Source organism: Zootoca vivipara, chromosome 11, assembly GCF_965207765.1.
Source record: "Zootoca vivipara chromosome 11, rZooViv2.hap1.1, whole genome shotgun sequence".
Classification (NCBI taxonomy): Eukaryota; Metazoa; Chordata; class Lepidosauria; order Squamata; family Lacertidae; genus Zootoca; species Zootoca vivipara.
Window position 1 is genome coordinate 30,057,195 of NC_142594.1, and position 24,427 is coordinate 30,081,621.

The 24,427-nt window shown below is 39.7% G+C and overlaps 1 protein-coding gene and 1 long non-coding RNA gene across 8 annotated transcripts in view; one reads left to right on the forward strand and one right to left on the reverse strand.

The window, feature by feature from the left end:
• Positions 1 to 24,427, reverse strand: part of UMAD1 (UBAP1-MVB12-associated (UMA) domain containing 1) — a 58,519-nt gene that overhangs the window by 6,897 nt on the left and 27,195 nt on the right. For 5 of the 7 annotated variants that reach the window (XM_088653576.1, XM_035128929.3, XM_035128930.3 and 2 more), the window contains one exon: positions 11,383 to 13,773. In XM_088653576.1, coding sequence (XP_088509702.1) covers positions 13,528 to 13,773 — 246 coding nt within the window. In that variant the 3' untranslated portion in view covers positions 11,383 to 13,527. Of the gene's footprint in view, positions 1 to 11,382; positions 13,774 to 24,427 lie in introns of those variants that run through there. The other 2 variants (XM_088653574.1, XM_088653575.1) reach the window with 2 other exon arrangements.
• Positions 1,743 to 15,140, forward strand: LOC148684243 (uncharacterized). The gene is made up of 3 exons (XR_015946281.1): positions 1,743 to 1,844; positions 4,716 to 4,777; positions 15,000 to 15,140. It is a non-coding gene; the product is annotated as an uncharacterized LOC148684243 (long non-coding RNA).

A 24,427-nucleotide genomic window follows, 5' to 3' on the forward strand; every position in this document is an offset into this window, starting at 1 on the left:
ATATACTTCAAGAGGCCCAGACTATTGGAAGCCTGGAAAAATTAATAATTAATAATTTGGACTGTGATTTGGTTTGTTTGTTTTTAATTTATTGTTTTTATTGGGTTATGATTATGGATATGTTAATTGGCTGTTTTCATTGGAATATTAATAAAAATTATTTAAAAAACCAAACCATCCAGGTTGGCCATTACTACATCTTGTGTTAGCAGACTGAAGTTCAACTATGCAAAGTGTGAAGAAGTTGTTTTGTCTGCCCTGAATTTTCCAACGCTCAGCTTCATTGGATGACCCCAATTTCTAATATTATGAGAAAAGGAGGAAAACTTACTTTCCTCCACAGTATGCATGATGTTATACACTTCTATCATGTCGCTTCCCCTTTGCTTGCCTACAGTCCTTGGATGATTTCCATGTTTTGACCCTCTGCTTCTTGTATGTTCTTCCACACAAATCTTAAAATAATGGAAGATGCAAGCCAATATTATGTCATGACACAGCTGCTGAAAATTCGAATGCCCTTCTTTGAGGGCTACTTTGCAAAAACAGAACAAAACACCCTTAAATCTTAAAAAAATACTTGATGGTGGTCAAACAGGGCAATTACTCGATCCAGTTTGCAGTGATGCTGTTATTTACATGATGTTCATTGGCCTTAGTCATGGTATTTAAAGAGCAGCAGACACTGGCCTTGAAATGAGTTATGTCTCTTGCTTGGAACAAGATCCTTGACCATTACATAAAGCATTCTCCTTTTTTGATGCACTTCAATGAGCTCAGTGTTCTTTGTTGCAATAATGCATAATCAATACCGCCCACTTTAAAAGTCAGAAATTCCAGGGAACGGCAGTTAAAATAAATTATTTTTGACTGGAAATGTTAATTTAAACACTTTAATCACGGGAAACAGTTCTACACATGTAGAATCCATGGTCCTACAATGGAAAATCCTGCCACCCAGTCTTCTGAATCCAGTGTACCTTTTCTCTGGTGTTGAAACAATAGCAAAGGCGGCCATTAGGCACTCTGAACAGGGATAGTGGAACCGTAATTTAGGTTCTTAAAGTGTTTTTGAGAGATTTGAAATGAAGAAACATTTGGACCTGGAAACTATAATTGCTGCACCTATGATTTATATTTTTTAAAAAATGGGGGTAGGATACCGTTTTTCAGCTGCATGGCCACATTGCCTTATGGGTGCTGCAAGCCAGTGGTGGGTGGGGACATATGCAAAACAGTGGGTGGGACCAGAAGCAAAGCTGGGCGGAGCAACAGATGTGACTCTTATCTGTGCACAGTAGGTTACATTCCAGCCATGCAAAGGACAATGGTATCTAGCTACCCATCCTCCTTTAAGGCAGGCAATAAGTGTTATTTCAGTTCAAGGACACATAACAGCCAGGAAAATCACTCAAGGTGGATGGATGCATTAGCTGGCACACTAAAGCCTAGAAGGTTCTAAAGTTCTATTTCCTTTTATAGTATTTCTCTCCCTCAAACACATTTTGCCTTTACAGTTTGGAATTAGGCATTAACTAGGTACAATAAAATAGATTACCTACTGACTTAACCACATGAGGCAATTTACACATTCCTTTAAATCAGATGTCAGAAAACTCTCTGCAGAGGGCTGGAACCTAAGCTCTGGTCCACCTGACGCAGAACAAGGGAGAACAGACACACTTTCATTAACAAAGGTGTGACACACTTAAAATTGCTGTACAAACAGCACTTGTGGTATCCAAGCAGCAGAGGACAAAGGAAAACGCAGAAACAGTTTGATCTGCCTATGAAACTCACATACGTCTACAGTTTTAGACAAGGACTGGGGCACGTCTGCCTAGGTAACACAAAAAGGGGGGGGGGAATGGGAAGGGAATCAAGTATGGCTCTCTGAATACCTTGGGTAAGGTAAAAATGCTATACATTAGTGGTTCTCAAATTTGTCTTTTTTTGGTGGATCATTTGAACATTGTTTGGGGGTGGGGTCTTCTTCTTCTTCTTCTTCTTCTTCTTCTTCTTCTTCTTCTTCTTCTTCTTCTTCTTCTTCTTCTTCTTCTTCTATTAAAAAATCTATAGAAACTAATTCAAATTTTAATAACCTTAGCATTTGCTTTCTCATGCGATGGATGTGGTGATTTTGGGAGCCAAGTTCTGCAAAACTGATCTTTCTTGTCAGGATATAAAAATAAAATAATAAACTAAACAGAGGTCCAAGTACAGATATGCTTAACTGTTCCACAGCCTTTCTGTGGATGACAGTTCAAGAACCTCTGTTGTGAATCAAAGTTCAGAAGGAGCAGTGTGCTGTGAGGAGCAAAAACACTTCTCCCTTGGCCTTGGCAACCTTAGGATTTATAAAGTGCATTTCAAGTGTCCACAGAATTTCATATACCTCGTTCTATGATCGTTACAGCAACCATGTGAGGTGGGCCAGTCTTATTATCCCAGAAAAGGTACTGCAGGTCAGAAGCTGAGACTGGAAAATAGAGCCTGGAGGTCAGAATGTTCCTCGAAATACTGTCCAAAGCACTTTGCATTCTACCTGCAGGTTTTGTATTGTAAGAAGCGACTTTCTTCCAAAGGCTGCCAGAATAAACCTTGCGGGCTAGGGCAGATCTGCACCATATATTTAAAGTACACCCAAGAAACATTTAAAAAGAAAGGATTCTGCAATTTCCCTCTCACGGTGGTACAATTTCCAACGCCTTTAAGAAACCACAGTTCCTGGGATTCTTTGGGGGAAGTCGGGTGCTTTAATTGTGCACCAGATGAGCTGTAAATATATAGTGTGGATCTACCCAGAGTGTGGTATGGTGGTTACCAGAGAGACCCAGGTTCGAATTTTGCCACAAAGCTTCAATCAGACCCTGTGCCTTAGCCCTTGGAATGGGAAGTTGGTACACTCCAGGGACTACATTTCCCATCTTTTCTGACCACTGGCCCATGGTAACTGGGGCTGATGGGAGTTGGAGTCTAACAACGTCTCAGGAAGCGCAGAGATTTCCCATCCTTGACTTAGACTTATCTCACAGGGTAGTAATAATGATAAAATACCCCCCTGTATAAAATGTGATAATAATCAAAGAGAGTTCCACCACTTTCAATGTTTCAAGTTGGGCTGTTAACCATTAATTCATCTATCTTTGGCTGAATAAAAACCCCTCTGTTCTTTAGCAATCATTTAAATATACCAAGAAGGCCACAGGGCATTCTACACCTAGAATACTACCATTCTTTTATGATGTCTTTGAATGCCGGACACAAACGTTTTACTGAACCTCAGAGAACACATGTTCCCAAGGGCATTGTGAGAGCACTCACCTGTTTGAATGGTGCCTTTCTTGTTGCTGCTGGAGATCTGGGCAGGGCAGGCAAGCCTGTTCCGTCAGTGGAAGCCCAAGGGAACAGATCCCACACAACATTCCATCCCCTGGTTTCATACCTTGCCATTTTACTGGCAAGTTTGGTCCAGCAGGAATAATTAGTGGGTTAACAGGCACCAAAATGTAACCCAGCCTAACAACCTGCTTTAGATCAGTAGTCTTGGAAGCAGACTTTGGGTTGGTCCAAACCTCCATCTCTTACCTTTCTTCTGTTCCCACCCCCTCCATTCCCAACTTTCCTGTTTCCCACCTTCTTTTCCCCCTTGCCTTTGAAAACAAACCAAGAGATAGCTCAGAAATTATGTCACAGCAGAGCAGCTCATCTCAGTCTCTTGACCAAGATACAGTAAGGATCACGACTTTGCTTGGGAAATAAAGGAACAAAACATTGTACAGGATCTGAGTGAATTAGATGAATGAGAATGAAATAGTAGATGCACAGAACCTCCTGTAAACTAGCAGTGGCTAACCTGTGGCTCTCCAGATATTACTGAATTGAAAGCCCCATCATCCCTAACCATTGGGCATGCTAGCTGGAGCTGACAGAAGCTGGAGTTCAGCAACATCTGGAAGACTACAGGCTAGCCACCCCTGCCAAAGGCCACTTTCGAAGCTTCTGCCAATGAACTACCAACACTGAAGCATAGGGAAAGGGTGCTCCAAGGATATCCCCAAGAACAATAATTTAGTATAACAAATCAAAATAAACTTACCAAAGCAAAATTTAGGCACTGAGGGTGTTGTCCAATGCTGTCAGAAGAGAGTTCGTAAGACATCCATTTGTGGGGTGGAAAAGGAGGCAATTCCCTCTACCTGTCACATCCACTCGTTCCTGCCTAAAACTGCCCCCGATTTTTGGGGGTCCTTTGGAGCAGATTTGGGGGAGGTCACAGGAGGAGAAATTGTCAATAGCAGCATTCCCTCATTTCATTGATGGATGCCTTCCATCAACAGAGGAGACGCCACTGGATGCCACAACAAATCTGTTCTCCTTATTCCAGTCAACTCTTAAAATGTGCAAAGCAAAGTACAGGGTGGATTCTGCCAGTGGCTCATTTGTATGATGTGTTAATTACATAAATACAATAATGAAAGGTAAAGGGCACCATAGGGCAGCCTCGGCTACTTGGGGGTTCAGCGTCATTACAGTTATTTTGTAACTTCAGGATTTGTGTCACAGTGTATGAACAGCACTCAGGGATGAATCCAGGCTGAAATGAAACTCAAGGTTCTGTTTATTCTAGAACTTCTAAGTCCAGCCAGTAAAGCTACAGTAACGTTAAGGGTTCAATCCTAACCATACCTTGTTGTTGTTGTTTAGTCGTTTAGTCGTGTCCACCTCTTCGTGACCCCATGGACCAGAGCACGCCAGGCACCATACCTACTAGAGAGTAAGTCTCTTTGTACTGCATGACGTGTAAGGACATAGGCTGCAAGTCACAAATAGATGCCCCTTACATGTGAAATGCAAGTAAAAATAATGTGGAGTCAAAAGGTGTTCTGTAGGAACTCATATCTAATCAAAGGAAAATAGTGAGATGGAATATCCAAGGAAATAATAAAAAAGCAAAAACACCTCTTACTATACAGTATTCCATTAACTGACTGCCTTTGCTCAGTTAATGGAATATTTTAATCAAATATGTGAAGGTACAAAAGGATTTAAAATTCAGCCTCATCTTAATTTTGTAGAGGTTTTTTAATAGAACAATCTCAGCTCTAATAACGTTGTATTGATTGTGCTGTATAAAACGTATTCAGCATCTGTACTTCAAATGGAAAAACAGGATTTCAAGAGTACAATATATTCATCTCACATTAAAATATAGATGATTGCAATATATTTAAATATTCCCTTTTTAACCTCTGAGCAAGACTGTCGTTCTGCTTGCTTTATTTTCTGTTCGATCTTCTGGTGCTTGGGAAAATATTTTCTAATATCATTGTTGCAAAGCTTGTAATCATATGCATAAAAGCAAAGTCAGGCACTATTCCCAGTTAAATATTATAATACTAAATTAACTTGGTGAGCAGCAGGACAGTCTTAACTTTCAGGAGGTTTAAATACAGTTGTCAAGATTTTAGGCCTAATTATATGGCTGTATCTGACATCAGATTTTGGCAACAGATACACAAATTCTTCTGCAAATTCATGGTGCATTAAAAATCCAGCATTTTTCTTTCTTCTGATGGCATATTTTATATCTGCAATACAGCTCTGTTGGAAAGTACTGAGCTACACAATTTAATCAAGATTAAAAACCAACAACAAAAAAGAATGGGAGCTTATTATTTTCTAAAAATGACTAAGGAGATAAAAAAATATAAGGTAACCGAGCCAAGAATTGCGGCAGTGTTTAACAAAAGGCTTCCATACGAAGCTTTAGAAACAGACTATCCGTAACAAGTAGTAGGATGGATGGAAGGAATGAACGGATAATGTCAAATCCATCTCACAGATCTTTGGGAAAGAGGAATTATCGTTGCTGCACCAGACTATCATTACAATAAACGACTTCCTGTATGAAGCAGGCGGCCAAATTGCTATGATTTGGTGTGGGGCAATTGTAAGGGAAAAAACCCTGCCTTCTTTGAGCTGCACACTTCTTAAAAGTAGAATTCCCTCACACTCTTGCTCATCCTACTTTTAACTTCTCCGTCCTTCCGTTTATTTACTGGTATTTCTTGAATCTGGTTGGGGGACAACTAGGGAGGAAAGGACAGAGCTTTCAGCAAAGACAGATTTGATGTTACACCCTTCTGGCATCTTTTTAAAGTTCAAATGCATGGAATACTTTACAGGAAAACTATTATTAAAGAAATCCACAAATGTTCCCTGGTGAGATTTTTTTCCCACATGTTTTTGCTGTTTGCATGTAAATAGCTTTTTAATGTCCTATGAGTTGTGTGTATGTGGTGAGTGACTTAGGAAGACAGGCTTCTAAATGGGATCTTTGATCTCAAGCATTTATTTTATCTCTGCAACAAATAAAACTAAACAGAATTGGTGGCTGAACCAAGTCCTCTTTTTCATCTGTACTGCAGCTGCTGCCTACATCTAGGATGATATCTGAGCCTGTCTCTCTTAGCTACCGCCCACATCTCCAGATGCTGTAATAAGCTGTGAATACCAGGCCTTTTAGCTCTTATTGAAATTAAATCTTCACCTGACTGAAACCTTCACAGCCATTTTCTTTTGTGCTATGCGTAATCTTTCTTTTCTTTAAAACTAAGCCCACCATTTAAGTGGCCATCATAAATCCTGGGAATAGAAAACCTAGCCGTCCATCTGCTTCAGTATATTATTTAGAAGGGCAAACAGTATCTTACTATGAGAGAATTCCTTAAATTAACAGTGCAAATATGGATTACACTATAGGATGCTTCATTAAGTTCAGAAGTAATGGGAGACATTGAAACCGGATGGAAAACTGTGGTTTCCTGCTACATGAGAAAGCTGCAATGAGCCTCAGATTCTCTCACTCTCTACTCTTTTGTGTTCAAGAGATTGGGGACAACCGTATTTCATGATTATATTACATTTCTAACCCACCACTCCTCCTCCATGTTGTATCCTCATGCTGGGTAGTGATGGGCCCAAGTGAGCTTCATGGATGAGTGGGGATTTGAACCCTAGTCTCTGAGGTACTGGTCCAACCCCCTACACACCAGGGGTCAGCAAACTTTTTCAGCAGGGGCCGGTCCACTGTCCCTCAGACCTTGTGTGTGGGGGGGTGGACTATATTTTGAAAGGGGGAAAATGAATGAATTCCTATGCCCCACCAATTACCCAGAGATGCATTTTAAATAAAAACACACATTCTACTCATGTAAAAACACACTGATTCCCGGACCGTCTGCGAGCCGGATTTAAAAGGCAATTGGGCTGGATCCAGCCCCCGGGCCTTAGTTTGCCTACCCATGCCCTCTACACCCTATCAACAACACCATGCCCTCCCAATGTGGGATTCCCGGACAATGGTCAAGAATTATGGGAGTTGTAGTCCAACAATAGCCTGGCATGCTATGGTCCATGGGGTCACGAAGAGTCGGGCACGACTAAACGAATAAACAACAACAAGTCCAACAACTGGAGGGTCACAGTCCCAATTTTTGGTTTAAACAAACCACAGTTATTTGCACATTACAGGGAGCTATGACTTCTTTAAAGTGGCAGTGCCTAATCTTCTCTGACGCACAAGAGAAGGAAGCACAGAATCCCAAGGCTTGTTCTCAGAATGGGAACTAGTTTCCTGTTATGGCTGAACCATGCCAATTAGTCACAGCATTCATTTGCTAGATACATCTACAACAAAGTGTTATGGAATTTTATTTGTTTTTAGTAATAATGAGAAAGTTAACTTGTAGGGGGAATGTTGCAGCCCGAGGCTGCACATCTAAGCATAAATACTTGGAAGTGAGTTACAACTGAAATCTATTGTTCTTAATTCATTCAAGTCATAATAGGCCTGGAATGCAGGGCTGTCAAAAACTGTTTTATCTCTAGAGTAGGGAAGCCGGAAAGTCTCCAAATCTATCCAAGGAGATGACCCAATGGCTTGGTTGAAAAGCCTGCAAAATGTTTTGAACAGCTTGCTTTCTCGGTTTTCAGAGAATCATTAATCATTTCTTTAGTTTTATGGAACAGCAGAGCAATCCTATGAGAAGCATTGCTGGCAAATAAGCAGATAAAACAGGCGGTACAACTCCTGGCCCAGCAGCATGAAGTGAATTGTCACAATATGACTATGAGAGTTTGGTGGCCAGGGCCTTTTTAATACCAAATGGACATGGCAAGATCACTACAGGTAGCTTTAGATCCAAACGACCTCACCCCATAGGCTCACCAAGTTTCAAAGGCATGAGCTTTGGAGAAACAAGCCCTGGTGTGTATTTTTTGGGGGGACAACTTCTGATTCACTCATGGTTTGCTATGTATGAACTGGTCAGAAACTAGAATTTTCCCATTCTTCTGGGAGTTTCCTATAGTCATCTAGAAACATATAAGAGCTCTCTTACAAGTCTGCTTCCAGACACTTCAGTCAGTACTGGCTCAACACAGAAATTGCTCTTATACTCCTGGGCACCTTCAAGTGGTTTTCATTACAGTTCCAAGATACCCAGTTAACACTGTTTACAGAATGGAGACAAAGCACTGCAGCACTTATGCAAACACAATTCTGTTGCTATATACTCTATCACGCTAACCTAGGATAGCGTATCTGCATCGGAACGTGTCTTGGCATGGCTCAATTACAGTTGTGGGTAATAATCGCCACCACCATAGCAGCCACATTTGCACCCAACTGCTCTAGGAGGCAATACTGAGTGGAATTGAAGAGCGTTAATGGTGGAACCTAGAGAGGCCAACTCACTCAAGTAACACTCTGTGACAGGGATGGGAAACCCTTTTCAGCCAGAGGGCTGCATTTCCTCAAGGACAACCTTCCAGAGGCCTTCTGCCAGTAGTGGCTGTGACCACAAGCAAAAGGTGTAGCCAGAGGCAGGTGCAGCAACAGAAAGGAGCTACATTTTAGCTAAGCAAAGACCAGAGGTTTCTATACACCCACAGCTCTCAGTGTAGGTAAGAAAGAGGCATTATCATTGTTCAGGTGTCAGGCAACCGCACTCAAGGAGGACACAGAGCAAGGCCAAAGAGTGCATGGCTTGGCGAGAGTCCTATGGACCAGATAGAGAAGTCTGGATTTGGCTTCCAGGCTTGAGGTTCCTCACCCTTGTTCTATGACATTAGGCCATCAGAGTGGCAGTGACATTGGTATAACTAGTCTTTTATGCCTGTGCATGCTTATGCATGTTGCCAAACCAATTCTACTCTCAGGGCAGCCAGTTTGTTTGCTGTCATAGCTATAGGCTCCGTTTCTGTAGGATGAAGTGTAATTTAACCCAGCCTCACTGGTAACAAGAGCTGGGTATTGGGTTACAACCATATTGTGTTGGAAACAAACAGTAACAGAGGTGAGATAATCCAAAAGACCCCCTTCCACAAAAGAAAAGGTTATTATGTCATCACATACCCTTTTTTAAAAATACTTTTTATAGACTTTACTTTTATAAAATGTTTTAGGTTTTAACAGAAAATGGGTCAAAACAACTGCATGCATATAAAATCATGCTTTGCACATGACCTTGGGGTGAGCCATAGTTCAGTGGAAGTTTAGTGCCAGAAGCTCCCAGTTCCCGGAATCTCTTGATCTAGGATCTCAAGAGGTTGGGCTTCCAAGCCCTTGGAAAAAATGACCTTGCTACAATCTGTATTGTGTCTACCCATTTCTGAAGTTTAGTGATTATTTTGAAAAGTTCCACCGAAAAGTCAGATACACTCAAGGAAAGATTTGAACCATCTTTTAATTCACAATAAAAGCACTGCATGGAAGAGTACAAAGAATTTGAACACACATGTGTTTTATACAGGAATTTTCAGATCTCAGGTGAAATGAAACTCTTTCCAACTGCGTCAAGATCACGATATATTCTCTACCTTGAGTATTTGGTCCTAAGAACAAAGACGTGTTAAGCATCCCCATAATTTTTAATCAAGTGCAGACCTGTCAAGGATTTTACCAGTTCTTTCAAGACGCAGAGCCTTTTGAAGACTCATTTATAGCCTGGTAAATGTAATTATTTCCATTTTTGCCAACTTGTGATTGAACATTTCTCTCCATTGCCATCCCATACTTCCTCCCCTAAACCCTTCTACTCACAGTGACAGATCCCTAGGGACAAAACCAGTTTTAGCCCTCAGATGCATGCAGATAAACACATAAAAGAATGATCAGACATGAGATATTGCCAAAGAATGTTTTCTGAGATACACATTTTACCTTCATGGATGTTTCCTGCTCTTTATTATGGTTCTTTGAAGCTTTCTTAGATGCTTTCTTTGCAGTTATTCATAGAGTACTTTATACCTGAATTATATGGTCCCTTTACCTTTTCTGTAGTCACTAATTTAAACACACACTACACTAAGAAATCTCCTAAGAAAGCTCAACTGAAATCAGTGGAAGCCACACAAGAGAATGATGTAGCTTGAAACTGCATGCTCCATGTTCCATTTCTCATGTAAACATTCAGACTGATTTCCATCTCCTTCACTTATAAGATTCCATTGGCTTCTGTGTTGCCAACAGACTGACCATCAAACACTCTGTAGTCTATCAAATAGATATATCCTTATTTGCACATCAAGGTAAACCATAGTTAATATGCCTATCATGCTTGCTTTGTTCCTCTCTGTTAACATGCAGACAATGCAAACTGAGATCCTTGGTTTAGTGCTGTGCCCAAACTAGGCACCATGGTTTGTTTTGTTGAAACAAACCATTATCACTAAGCTATAAACAATCCTTTCTGCAGATTGTGGTTTGTTTGGAAAATCATAATTGACCATTTCATGGGTTTATCTTGAGCTATAAATAGCTTATTTCTTGTGTTAGGATTATGTTTTAAAATCCTTTCCAAAAATCTGTACGAAGATTCTTTTTCAAGGGAAATAAGTGATTTGTAATGTTTACGTCAGAGCAAGGGTATCACCTATTGCAAAAATCAAATAAAAGACAGTTGTACCTTGGTTCGAACAGAATACGTTCCAGAAGTCTGTTCGACTTCCGAAATGTGAAACAATAGCAGAAGTCCCATTGAACGCTCGGCACCCAAAAAACCGTTCAAAAACCAGAAATCAGGTTTCAATCGTGCGGGAACCGAAACGTACGGGTACCAAGGCATTTGACAACCAAGGTACGAGTGTACTCACCAAACTGTCATTTAGCTGAGATTTACCAATCTCACAGGCTCCTCTAAACAAATGTAAATGTAGAAATGATTTACATAGCAGAGGAATTGTCAGTTGCTGAATAACTGCCCAAAAGCCCCTCCCACTTGTCACTCTGCTACAGAACACCTCCAATATGTACAACACTCAGTACTTAATTCTTAATAATTGGGACTCATTAACCCAATAAAGATCTGCTGCAAGGACAGTTTAATAGTATAGATTTATTTCATTTTATTAACACCTGCCCCAACGAAGAAATACACTCCAGTGTAGCTCACAACAAGCAACACAATAAAAAATGACAATCAAAATATTGACTTTCATTGTTTCTATAGAAGCCCCGATAAAAATATATACTGTGAAACTTATTTTGATGTAAATTATTACAGAAATCATAAAATAATCATACAATAAAAAAGAAATGCCAAATATAAAAGTATGTCCTGCTGCCTGCCTTTTATTTAATGCGAAACATTTTGAAATATTAGCTTATGTTTTGTACTGTACGTTACATCTGATTTTAAATATATTTTAGATTATACTGCAAAGTAGTTTTTAACAGAGTAAAACGGGACAACAGTAGTGGCAATATTGCTTTTGGACTAGTCAAAATATAATGGCTAATGTCAAATAAAGAACAAAATCGAACAGTACAACATACAACCTAGATGATCAGGGATTGAGACCCTCTTGCCATCAAATTCGCAAGAGACATAAATTCTAACAGCCTCATTTAAACTGTTTATTCCTTCCTCTAGAAATAATTATTCATATCCTAGAATATGATCACAATCTAGTACTTCTGCTGATATGCATGCAACATCATACAGAATTTAGTGCAAATTAGATTTTCCAAGCTATCACTCAAGTTAATTAATAGAAAGTCATCTCTCATTTACCATTAAATAAATCTCTAATTCATTAAAAACAATGTCGGGTCCCTTCTGTGACATCTGACTAAACACGGCTACAGAACTGAACATGCAAGGACACTATTTTCCAGTTTCAAAAGGAATATCACATTTAATTAGCTTTTATTGCACACATACAAATATACGGCACACCTAGACCTGTCAAACTTTATAACATAGTTTTCTCAGGAAAAAAGCACATAGACACTAAGGAAACATTCAACATTTGTTAGTGAAACACAAAAGCAAAGCAGTGGATCCAGAATACGTTCCCCTAAAATCAATAGAACCTAAGGCATGACTAGCATCCCAGTGATTTTGATGGGAGTTAAGTGTCTCTAATGTAATCTAGAAGATTCAACCCACAGAGGAGCTTTCCCCAGCCTGATAAGCTCCAGACAGCATGGCTGAAAGTCAGGGCTGATAGGAATCATAGTCAAAACCACCTGGGTGGTACTAGGTTGGGGAAGGCAGTCACAGAATATTAATTTTAAAAATGTGTATCATGTTTTTAAATAACCATGTTGCACATTCCTTCTGAAATACTTGCTTTTGGCACAGGACAAATGTATCCTCTTCCACTCAATCCCTGGTAAAAAGAAAACAAATGAACCTTGCACACAATAGTGAGCACAGAGAATACCTCATTAAGTTAAACATGTAACTATTTGATCTTTTCCAATACTTCAACCCATCAATTTTACATTTGACCCATATAAATTATAGGATCAGTGGTAAACTTGTGTGTGTGTGTGTGTGCATGTGTGTGTGCATAAACACATACCTAGATTTCACTCTCTAGTGGGTACAGAGGTTTGCAATGGAAAAGCTGATCAAGATATAAACCAGAAACATATGTGCTGATGAAAACAAACAGCAAATGAAAAACTGCTGAGTCCCAAGGAAATATAGTATGAAAACCCCAAAAACTACACCAGCGGCCCATTCTGAGCTGTGGATGCAGACAATTCTGTTATTTCATAAAAGGGGCAAAATAGAATCTGGCACTGTTCAACATTTCTACAAAGTTGTGCCTAACGTTAGAGAACTTAAATACTGTTCTCCCAAAAGGAGCCAGTTTATTCACTATCATGTACTTCTTACCCGTTTATTAAATCAAAGTGCTCTTGTAATATGCAGTGTCTCCCTTTGAAAAGGCAAACCCTGAACTAATGTCAACACCTGGGTAGCTTATCTGGAATTATAAGAAAACTCTGCTGGAGGAGTTCAAGTTGTAGATTGTAACGGAATTGCCAGGTTTGGCACAGGTACTTTCAAACTCTATAAGGGATATCACAGAGGATGGAAAATGTCAATGCTTAACCAGACAATCACTCAGATTGTGTCACAAAGTAGTTGAGTTACGTAGCACATGACGCCTCTGTATTTTACATCAAGTGATCAAGGTACATGCTTAAATTGAGTGATTCAACAACTACGATTCGCACAGCACAGAATTTTCAAGTGTGAAATCGTACCAAAATCTTGTTAGGTTGTCATTGACATCATAAGAGAACAATGGTCTGGGGAAGTCGTTGCATGCGTCTTGCGCTGCCAGGACATGTGGCGCTAGCGTGAAAGGTACATCACTGAGAAGTTCCAACATAGAAGATTGGCTTTCCATGTTCTGATTTTTCTCTGTCCCCACATCAGTCAACTTTGGTTGATTCTCTGAATTTGTCTAAGGAAACAGAAGAGAGAGAAAGAGAGAAAATAGATATTATGAACGATGCACTTGTTCACAGTGGCCTTCCTGCGCGCCGTCGTTGTGAACTGGCTTGAATAAAATTGAAACAGTCAATTCATGCCATGATGTGGCCCCAAGCGAAGCTGAAGCAGTAATCGCAGGTGACAAACGAAGTGCCTCCTGTGAATTTCGTGCTCTGGGAGACAGGGAACATTTGTGTGCGAGGATGGTAACACAGTGTCTACTTCAGCACTGCTGTTAAATGAGAATCTCTCTTTAAAAACGGAACTGCACAAAGCCATTACTTTAACCAGATAGTGATCTAAAGAGACAAGAGTTATTCTAGAGGTTCCAGTATTCATTTACATGACTCAATCCTGTATCAGCAACTCTTAAATCAGATTACAGGGGCCTTTCCACACAAGCAGCTTACTAGACTATAAATGTGTATGTTTGTTTCTCTTTGGTGTACGTTGCCTACACGCAAGATTGTCCTCTGGTCACATGGAATACTGCGTTCTTCAAGAGCAAAAAACAATAACATTTTGCAGCTGGATAATCTGATGCTTTCCCCAGACAGTGCATTTATTGCTATTGTGATTAATAAGCAGGGGGAAGTGGCCTGAAGGAGGAAAGGTCACAAGGCCTCTGTTGTTAGTAGTTTTCCCCGAACAATAAGAGCAACTGTGCATGCTGGATCAGAGCACCGGTCTACTTTCCCCTGTAAGAGAAAACATGCTGTCAGGCATGATGTCCTTGTTTAACGGCATAAAAGAGAATTAAAATCCCTAGAGTCTTGTTTTGTTTGCTAAAACTACACCCCAGGGAACACCTGCTTGCAGCTTAATTGTTGCACAAATGCAGGACTTCAAATAAAGACCCATATTAATATAGCATGTGAGGGAAAATATGTTTAAAGTCAACTGCACTCATTTGGAAAAAAGCTGGAGAAAGGAAGGTAACTTCATACGTTGTCCTGTCCCATTCATTCCTCTTCCTTACAAGTGGAATGAAATGGATTTGGAACAAATGCCATGCTGACAACAATAGAAGTTATTCTTTTATACAGCAGCGCTGCAAGCAGTAATGAATGATTTACAAAAACACTGTTCTGAATCTTTAGCAGACAAAAGACAGGTTAAGCTCTTGTTTTTAAATGGCTGAACACCCTAATTATGACAATTTGCAATGTATTGTTTCATTCCATCTTGCTTTTACAGGCACCCTGCTTCCCCTCTTCTGATGTTGGGTTCCACACCTAGTTCATTTGGCTAAACAAGGATTAACATTTCAGTCTTGTGGGCCATGTATGCAAGAACCGCAGCTAATATCTCTGAAAGCCATGGCGTTTGAGAAACACAACTTAAAAAAAAAAAAGCAGGAAATGAACGTATCAGAAAATTCTACTGTTACCAAGTTAAGGCTCTGTGCTCCTACATCTCAAACACACAAGCAGAAGAAAATGCAAGCTAAGCTTAAGAAGGTGAAAACACCTGCTTCTATGTGCATCTTCTCAATCCATTCTTCCATACCTCAATTTCCTTCTGTTTTGTTTTTGAATTTGGTCCTTTTCTGACATCTTTTTAAATCATCCTCTTAAAGGAAAAGTGCCTCTCTCCTTTTTAGTAACAAATCCCTCTTCGTTCTCTCAACTTCATTGCTGCAATATGAGGAAATGGTAAGGCAACAGCAGCAACCCAGTTGTGTGAACTTCTTTTTTCCCTTGCAAGAGTTTGCTTTATAATCCATCAAGAAGCAAAGATCACTGGAAAGGGGGGGGGTCACAAAACCCACTGACTTGCTTCCTTGGTTTTCAAACATCATTTGGCTCTAATTAACTGTTTCCGCTTCAGTCTGTGCAAACCTTGCACATTCTAGGAAGAAGCATATTGCTTTCTCGCATCTCTTAATAAGCACATGAGCTGTCATGTGCAATCAAAAGAAGATCACCAAATACGGTATATCTTCTTCCCATATTATGCTATGTTTTCCCCATGAGAGTAACCTGCAGAAGCCATGCCTTGAAATAAAACCATAAAGCAGAAAAATGGCTCTGAAGAGATGAGCAATACAAATTTCAGAAGTTCTGTAGTTGAAAATTTAACACAGCTTCAAATGATAAATAAACAACAAATAAACAAATAAAAAAGAGATATGGAGACTTTGTGAAGCTAATGCTACTTTTATTTGATCCTTTAAGTTTATCACTCTTCAGATTACATTATTCTATTCAAATTTGAACAGTTATGAATGCACAACCAAATATATTCTAAATCAAATTTTGTATAGGAAGTTCCATATAAATGGTTAAAGGATTTTAGGTATACAATTTCATTAAAAAGATTATTTTTAATGCATATTACATAGTAAACGTGTGGATTCTTATGTAGGACAAAGAAGCTGAATTAACTGCCCCAATGAGATTTAAAACCATGGGTTGTATCCAATCATGTTCCTCCAAAGATAGAAGGCTCTTTGAACCAGCAGATGTTTCTGTGAGTAGAAAGGGGTGTGTGATTTCCACAAGTTCTCCCTCTTTCCTGAAGCCCTCCCCACCCCACCTGTCAGTAGCAGACTGTGGCGTGGTGGAAACAAGAGGGGACTACAGAAGGAAGAGGGGAACAAGCAAAAATTCTTTCCCCTCTTTCCCCTCAGGGAAGTCTCTGCCAGATCAGGGAGCCTTCTGTGAATAAAGGGACAAAACTGGATGCATGTATCATTTAGACTACTATCTAGTACACTGTTTCGTGTACTTAACTCTCAAAGAAGTTAACAAGTCTGAAAAAAAGGTGTGGATAACCTTAGGGGACTCCATGCTGGCGTTGGGTTGGGCCAAAGGCAAAAATGGGTGGAGCAATTAATGTCATTTGTATTTTTGCACGAAAAAGCCAGAGGTTTCTGGCGCAAGCGCACACACCCCTCCCTCTGCCATCCAGGTAAGCAAAAGACATTATGACAGTTCAAGCACACATGCCAGCCAGGCAAAACTATTCAAAGAGGGTTGTCAAGCAGGAAAAGTCCCAAGGGCCTGATATGAGTGTCCAGGAAGCCACATTTTGCTCCCAGCCTGAGGTTCCCCATCCCCATCCTAGAGATATCCAGGAATCTTGGGCCTTTCTGGAGAGTTCTGCACCCATTGCAGCTGTCAGAAAGCTAGTGCTATCTTTCTAGAAAAAGAGGTTCCAGAACTCACCATGAACGCCTCCTTTGTTCTCTTATAATGGCAATGGCGCCCACCTGGGAGGTGCCAGAACTCAGTTCCGGTGAGTTCTAGCTGGAAAAAAGTCCTGCTGAAAACCCTACTCCTCCAAATACTCCATAAAGATCCAAGTAAACTGCAATCTACAATGAACTCTACCAATGGTTAAAAAAAAAGAAACAAGAACAGCAAAGCACTTGGAGCAGGCTTCCAAATCCTGGCCAATGAAGTTTGCCACAGGGCTACTGAATTACAGACATTAAAAAAAACCATGCACAAAATGAGTTATAACTGGATAGTTTACAACCAGATTTCTTTTTAAACAAAATGTGGCGCTTACACATCAGTACTAAGCTGACTAAAAAGGTACTGTTTTGTATATAAGATCTTATCAGGTTAGGTTAACCTTTACTTCTCAACCATAGCAATTAACTAAGCTTTTCCATGCCTAGCTTTGGACAAACAACATTGGTGACAAGAGCAAGGGCGGTATATGTCAATCCCAAGATGTTATGCCAACTCTAACAGTACTAAGTATGGAAGCATGGGACAGCACCTTATCAATCCTGTTAACTTGCCAAGCTGGTTCCAACACGCATATTACAACAAACTTGTGCTGCACAAAGTGAAGGTTATAAAAATGGCTTATGCTTCCATGCTTGCCTCTTTCCAGCACATAATTTACAGCAGCAGTTTGGAGGATTTGATATTCTACATGCTGATTCTGCTTAACATTCACCTTTACTCAGCTTGTCCCATTGCGAAGTGTGGGGCATTCAAAACATATTCTTCAGCAGTTGGCTACACAAAATGCTGTCAGGTATACCATCATGACAGTCCACAGTAAAGTGGGCTGTCAATTCAAATAATTTTGAAGAGTGTCTTTAACATTTTACATTAGAAATTCAGGGACCATAGGCCGCAATGACAGCTGATGGTAAACATTTATTTACAAAAACAGGTGCTTTTCTTGTTCAGCAATGTTCTCTCAGCACCCATTATCTAAATGCTGTATGTTCACAATTCAAAGAGATGAGCAATAGTACAATATCCTACAATGGAAAGTTTGTGCTTGCAGACAGAACTTCAGTGGCAAATGTTAATAACGCAGGACACATCAGCCGAGACTCCATTATTTCTGAGTTGTAGCAAATTATATTCGGAAAGGGCAGTCAGCAGAACAAAGCAGCTACAGCAGAGGGTTTAGATCATGGGTAGGCAAACTAAGGCCCGGATCCGGCCCAATCGCCTTCTAAATTCGGCTCATGGACGGTCCAGGAATCAGCATGTTTTTACATGAGTAGAATGTATGCTTTTATTTAAAATGCATCTCTGGGTTATTTGTGGGGCATAGGAATTTGTTCACACACACACACACACACAACCAATATAGTCCAGCAGGGCTGGTGCAGTGGGGTGACTGTACTCTGAACTAGACTGCCATGAATGTTCCCCAAACTCATGATTCCTGCAATCAGTTTCAAGAGCTGAAGGCAGACCTTGATCAGCAGCTAGGAAATATAACTTTGCTGACAGAAGGAGTATCTCTCCCTAGCCAATCTGGAAGTCTCCTAATGTCAGTCAATCATGGGGGATAATAATGCACTGTGCCTGAACACACACAATCCTGGCCCTGGCTCAATAGTCCCCAGTACAAATCTCTGATCATCTAACATCCCCTGGTCTGGTTCACATGTCACAATAAGCTGCATGATGGCTTACAATGAGCAAGCATGTTGGTACCTCCCTTGTTTCCTGACAGTCAATGAACCAGAGCACTGATTTAGTGCCACATGCAAACGAATGCTTATGGTTTCTTTCTATCCAAGCAAACCAGGAGAGGAAGCCAAATCAGCTCTGGCACGCTTGCTCAATCATGGCAAGCCATAGTTTGGTGTACCATTATGCACAAACAAAGTCACACACACATCTTCAGCTGAAATCACAGAGAGATTTCAGAGCTTGCTAGAATGATCTTGCTCCCACACCTCCCCACACATCCAGTGAATGTATGAGGTTAATGTGAACAAGGTTAGCAGCATGCATGGATCTACTTGGGTTAAGTATAGCATCTTGTTTCCACGGCAGCCAACCAGATTGTCCTTGGAAGCCTACAATAGCCTTATCCTATTGTTGAACCCAGAGGTAGCCACTGAACCACTTGCAGTCATTGATAGGCTTGTCCTACTTCTGGGTGGATAAAGATGACCACTTTACCTCATATTCTACCACAGACCTGCACCTTACTGACTAACAAGGAGGAACAATTTTTATAGCTGTTCCTTTTTGAAAGAAGAGAAGGAAGAGTTAAAAATAAAATGTGGATGTCCTTGAGAAGATTTAATTTGTATTGAGATGAATCATGAGAATGGCTGTTCTTTTGGGAATTATGAAGTACAGTCAGCATCCTGTGGGGATGTACAAGGTGTTCCTATAGAGTATAGAGGGACATCAATGCCAGGCTGAGGGAGAAATTCTGCATTGGCCTGTAGTAGTTTTCCTTTATTTTCTCAAATCAGACACAAAGGCTGCAAATACTAAATTGCCTGAGAAATTTGGGGCTAAATGCATGAGTATTCTTCAGAAAAACTCATTAAACAGCTGAGGCGAGAAGCCACTACTATGAAAAGGTGCTGGTTTTTGGCTGTTCCTAAGTTTTAAATTTTGCACAAATGTCTTAACAGGGTTTGCAAAATGAAGCTTATAGGAACATGACGCTAAACAACATACTTTGGGGGCCATGAAACCTCTCTCAAAGTTATCTCGACAAAAGCATATATCAGAACTCATCTACTTCTATTGTACAACTCTGAATTGCCCTTCTAATCTCTTTTATAGGGTTCAGGTAGAGACTTCCTGCATTTTTATATAAATAGGATCCTCTTCAGTAGCAATTTGTGAACAGGAGTCTCTGAATTGTGGCAAAGAACAGCTCATTCAGCTTTGGCATGACTTCTGCTCCTATTTAGGAACTGGAAAAATCAAACTGAAGCTGAAGCTATCATCCTGTTACGTACCAAATATTTGCAAGGGCTGTTGCAAAAATGGAAAGACATTGTGATGATAGAAATACAAAGTGCTGGAGGAAGAGTGCATGCTCAATAATTCCTTTGCATCAGCTTAATTATTACGAGAAAGGGCAAAAGAGCAAGCATCAGGGATTGATTATAAATGATAGCAACTTTTTCTGCACTCTCTGGATCTTTTAACATTGCTGTACTACATACAGCTGTTGCCAAGATTCCTTTCAGCTCTGCTTGACCTCATGAGCCAATCATCCAGTTCAAAGATGCAGAAGGCTTTCCATTCTCCTCTGTTCGCCTTGACTAGCCTGAAGTGCATCTTTCTGAAGAGCTTAGTATGCAGGACATATACATGCATGTATGTAATTCTTCTGCGCCGTGCCACAACACAGACACACCAAAGTCTGGTACTGATCACAGAATCCAACATCTTCAGAATCTCAGCTTTCAATATTTTAAAAGCAAATTTGCAGGACTTAGGTACAACTGTGAAGTTAGCTTCAAAGTGCATGGGCAATTGTTGAAACCACAGAGGGAGTTCAGCAGGATTTGTAATGGGCTGAGCTCTTTCTACAAGTAGAAGATAATGCAAAATTTACAGGTGCACTTTACACTAAAGTGTAAATTTTTTAGTGCAATGAAAAATAAGGTTGGAGAGCAAATATGTGAATTTGTGATCAGCTTCACAAAACAATATTTGGATGCTTTTTTATATATAACAAACAGGAAGCACCAATACATTTGGCATCTGTTGAAGAAAAGCACATCTGGCCATCAGTGCAAAATGCAATGTCAAAGAAGCAAGCATAAGTTACAAGGTGACAGTAGACAAATACAAACCACAGCAGTTATTTCTACAACTACCTTCTTTGTTTCTTGCACCAGTCTATTCCCCAGGGCACTCAAACACAGATGTTTGATAAGCATTATAAGTCCTAATTCATGATCATGCCATCTGTCAGAATCAGATGATGTTTTATTTATTGTTACAGGTATTACATTCTATGCTGTTGGTTGCTGCAAAACAAAACAAAGCAACAATTATTCTCTTAATTTCCTTAATGAGTCAAAGAGAGAATTAAAGGGGGATAGGTGAAATGATAGCTTTGGACTCTGCACTACAACTCAGTATTCATTCTTAAGGGCAGAACTCTGTATTTTGAAAATAAGATTCGAGCAACCAATAGACATTTAGACAAGGACTATGACAGCAAAGAACAAAAGGAGGAAATGGCAAGACCATGAGGACTGCACATAGGTGAGCAGTAAATGAAGCAGGAGGGGGTGGGGAGTCAAGAGTATCAGCCAGGGATTCAAGGCCAAACAATTCAGTCAAGTAGCATTTGGAAAATCATCAACATAAATTATTGTTAATGAAAATTCCTATGGTAGTTTTTCATGCACAAAGTCATTGACAATCTTTACAGCAAATATGGGAAACAAAGTTAAACTATAATCCCCAAGGCAACCCAGCAAACCTGATGACTGACTGGGGCTTGGAACTTGAGTCTCCCAGTCCTAAAAACCACCTTGGCATACAAGCACCCTAATGCAGTACATTTGTCAACCTACAATAACCATATTAGTGATCATAAAAAGCTGACAGTCGTATGATTTAAGAGCAAAGATCAGCATTAGGAGAACAGATGGATTTCTCAGTCCTCTCCCATCGTCTTCAAAGGTTAATTTCAAAAGAGGCTAATGTTAAAAGGAAATAAACTATGTATATTGCCTCTGCAGACAGGAATGTTTTCCTTTTTTAACCTGAGCCTTTTTTGCAATATAATTTAATTTTTTTTTTGTTAAGAAAGGAGAATGGATCCAAATGACAAAGGCCATCGTCTCTAATAAGCCATACAACTCTGACAGTCAGCTAATTGTAGAATTGCATAGTTTCTTGTTTAACCTTCCTGCCACTCTCCTCTAGGAAGTCTTCTGGTTCAGCAAACTGCTTTCAGCTGCAAATTACTGAAAAGTCAACTTTGCTCCATTACTGGAAATTACAACTCAGAAGACCTTGTCCACTGTCACCCCTTTTAGATGAGCAATACCATCACCATGGATGCCCCTAAACCCAGGAAAATTACTGTGACCAAGGTTTCAGTGCTCATAAATGTCAGCACTGCCTATAAGCAGTAGAACAGAGTTGAAGTCCAAGGCAGAATTTGAAGCACTTGTGATCAAGGAAGGCATATACAAAAAGAGAACATTTCTCGGGGATACACAATATATTTAATACAATTGTGATTATGTAGGATAGATTCCTACATATGAAGCAAACCTTCATATATTTATTATTAGGGGGGAAAGTCTAAAGTGTTTGCTGCATATCCTTGTGCAATGTTTTCTACTTCTTGACATGCAAATACATGAAATATGACTCACTAGCAGCTATGCCCTTCTTGTTTATTCATAACCACACAAGCATTTCTGCCTCCATTTCAATGCATAGCTTAGAACACAAACATTTATCAACTTTACAGTTTGTTCTTTGTAATGCACGGGCATGGAAATAAAGGTTTAAACACCAATCAATGTCTGCAAACTTTCTAGAAAAAGTGATCTAGTTGTTTTATTTTATTCAGCCTGTATAGAAGCTTGCCTATACACAGCAACTAGAGATGTGAAGACTTAGAAAACATAAAAATGGGGGAGAGCTGTAAAAAAATTGTTTTTCCCCTCCATGACATTACATCTCTAACAGGAACCCATAAAAAGATAGAAATAAACAATGAAAGTGGTATCAATAAATGTTTTAAGTTGACAAAAACAGATAGTTTGATCTTAAAATATTTCTATGTGAACACCAATTACATCTTCCTGGGATTTCTGTGAGGCAATGCATGTTAAAATTACTGCTTCGTGGCACCATTTTGCATTTTTCTCCTTGCAAATTTTCCTAACATTTTTTTTCCTGTCCTTGTAAGGCAGGTGTAGGGAATCTTTGGTCCTCCAGATATTGCTGAACTACAACACCCATCATCCCTGGACATTGGCCATGTTTGTTGGGGCTGATGAAAGCTGTACTGTAGTTCAGAAACATGCTGCAGAGCCAAAGCATGAAAGCAGTCAATTACTTGCTCCTGGAATCCTACCATTCTGCCTCTACTATAAGGCTTGAAGCATCTTCAAAGCAAGCCACACAGACAATCAGGATTCTTAGGATTGGGAAAATGCTACCCAAAGCAGTTTCAGTATATACGTAGTGTGATTGCACAATGAAGAGTACACACAGTCTTCAGGCATAATCTAATTCTTTTGGTCCCTTGAGAACAAACTCAGGGATCTACCATATTCAAACATGAAAAAGTGATGTGCATGACCAGTCCCAGTTTTATATTTTTTATCAATTCACTTCCCTGGCAATAATCTCAAAAGCACTAGCAAAGAGGGCAAATGATATACCAAAAGTTGTTTTCAGAAAGGACTGCAGTGATCAACTAGACCTCCCTCATTCATTGCTGCATTTCATATTTCAATATTTCCCCCTAAGCTCACCAAATAAAAAATAAATTGGTAACAGGCAACAAGGTGGCAACAGCTGTCACTCCTTGTGCCATTTAAGTAGGTACAGTGGTAAAAAAAACAGCAGCAGGAGTATGGGTAACAGCAGTCCTGTGATGGGGTTCACAGACAGATCAGCTTTTTTCCTGTAGTTCCTGCTACCCCCCATCACCTATAATTCACTTGAGGAGTTTGTCTTCCTCATTTTTACTAAGCTTGAAAACGTATTTTATACACAGAATCATTCTTCCATGCTTCTAATACCAATGAGGCTCCTGAATTCTTCTCTTCAGCAATGAAATATTTATTCCTTCTATTTTTCCTGGTTTGTTTAATTTGTCTGAGTACACAGTATTGTGATCACATTGGCATTTCCCAAGACAACTTTCAGAAATGAACAGCCTTTCTGACTCCATCTTAATTTGAAAACTATTTCACAGTTTTTTCCTCTTATTTTCTTTTCTTACCGTACTACCTAATGGTGCTTTACTAAAAATTAAGGCCATTATCTTTGGTATATTTTCAGTACCATTCTTTTCTTAGAAATGTGATGTCAAACATTTCTTTATCACTTTCTCCCTAGGTACCTATTCTGTCCATGTTCTCTAATTCCTCCCTACTGTGCAAACTAGGTCTAAAATAAGGACTCCTTATTGCTCAGCGAACCTTATGCAAGCAATTAATCTTTTGTAAAAACTTTCTGAAGCGTGATGGACAACACAGTTTGCCATATTTTTGGAACACTTCATTTGGGTACATTTTATGTAGGTAATTATTTATTTTGTTTTTTATTTATTTTTCAGAGGGAACTGCAACAAAATGTTGCAGTGTACATCACTCACTGTTTGTAATTCCAGATTCCCTTTAAATCACCTCCCCCAAGGTTTCCCTGGCAACAGTCATTAGGCATTTCATGCCCAAT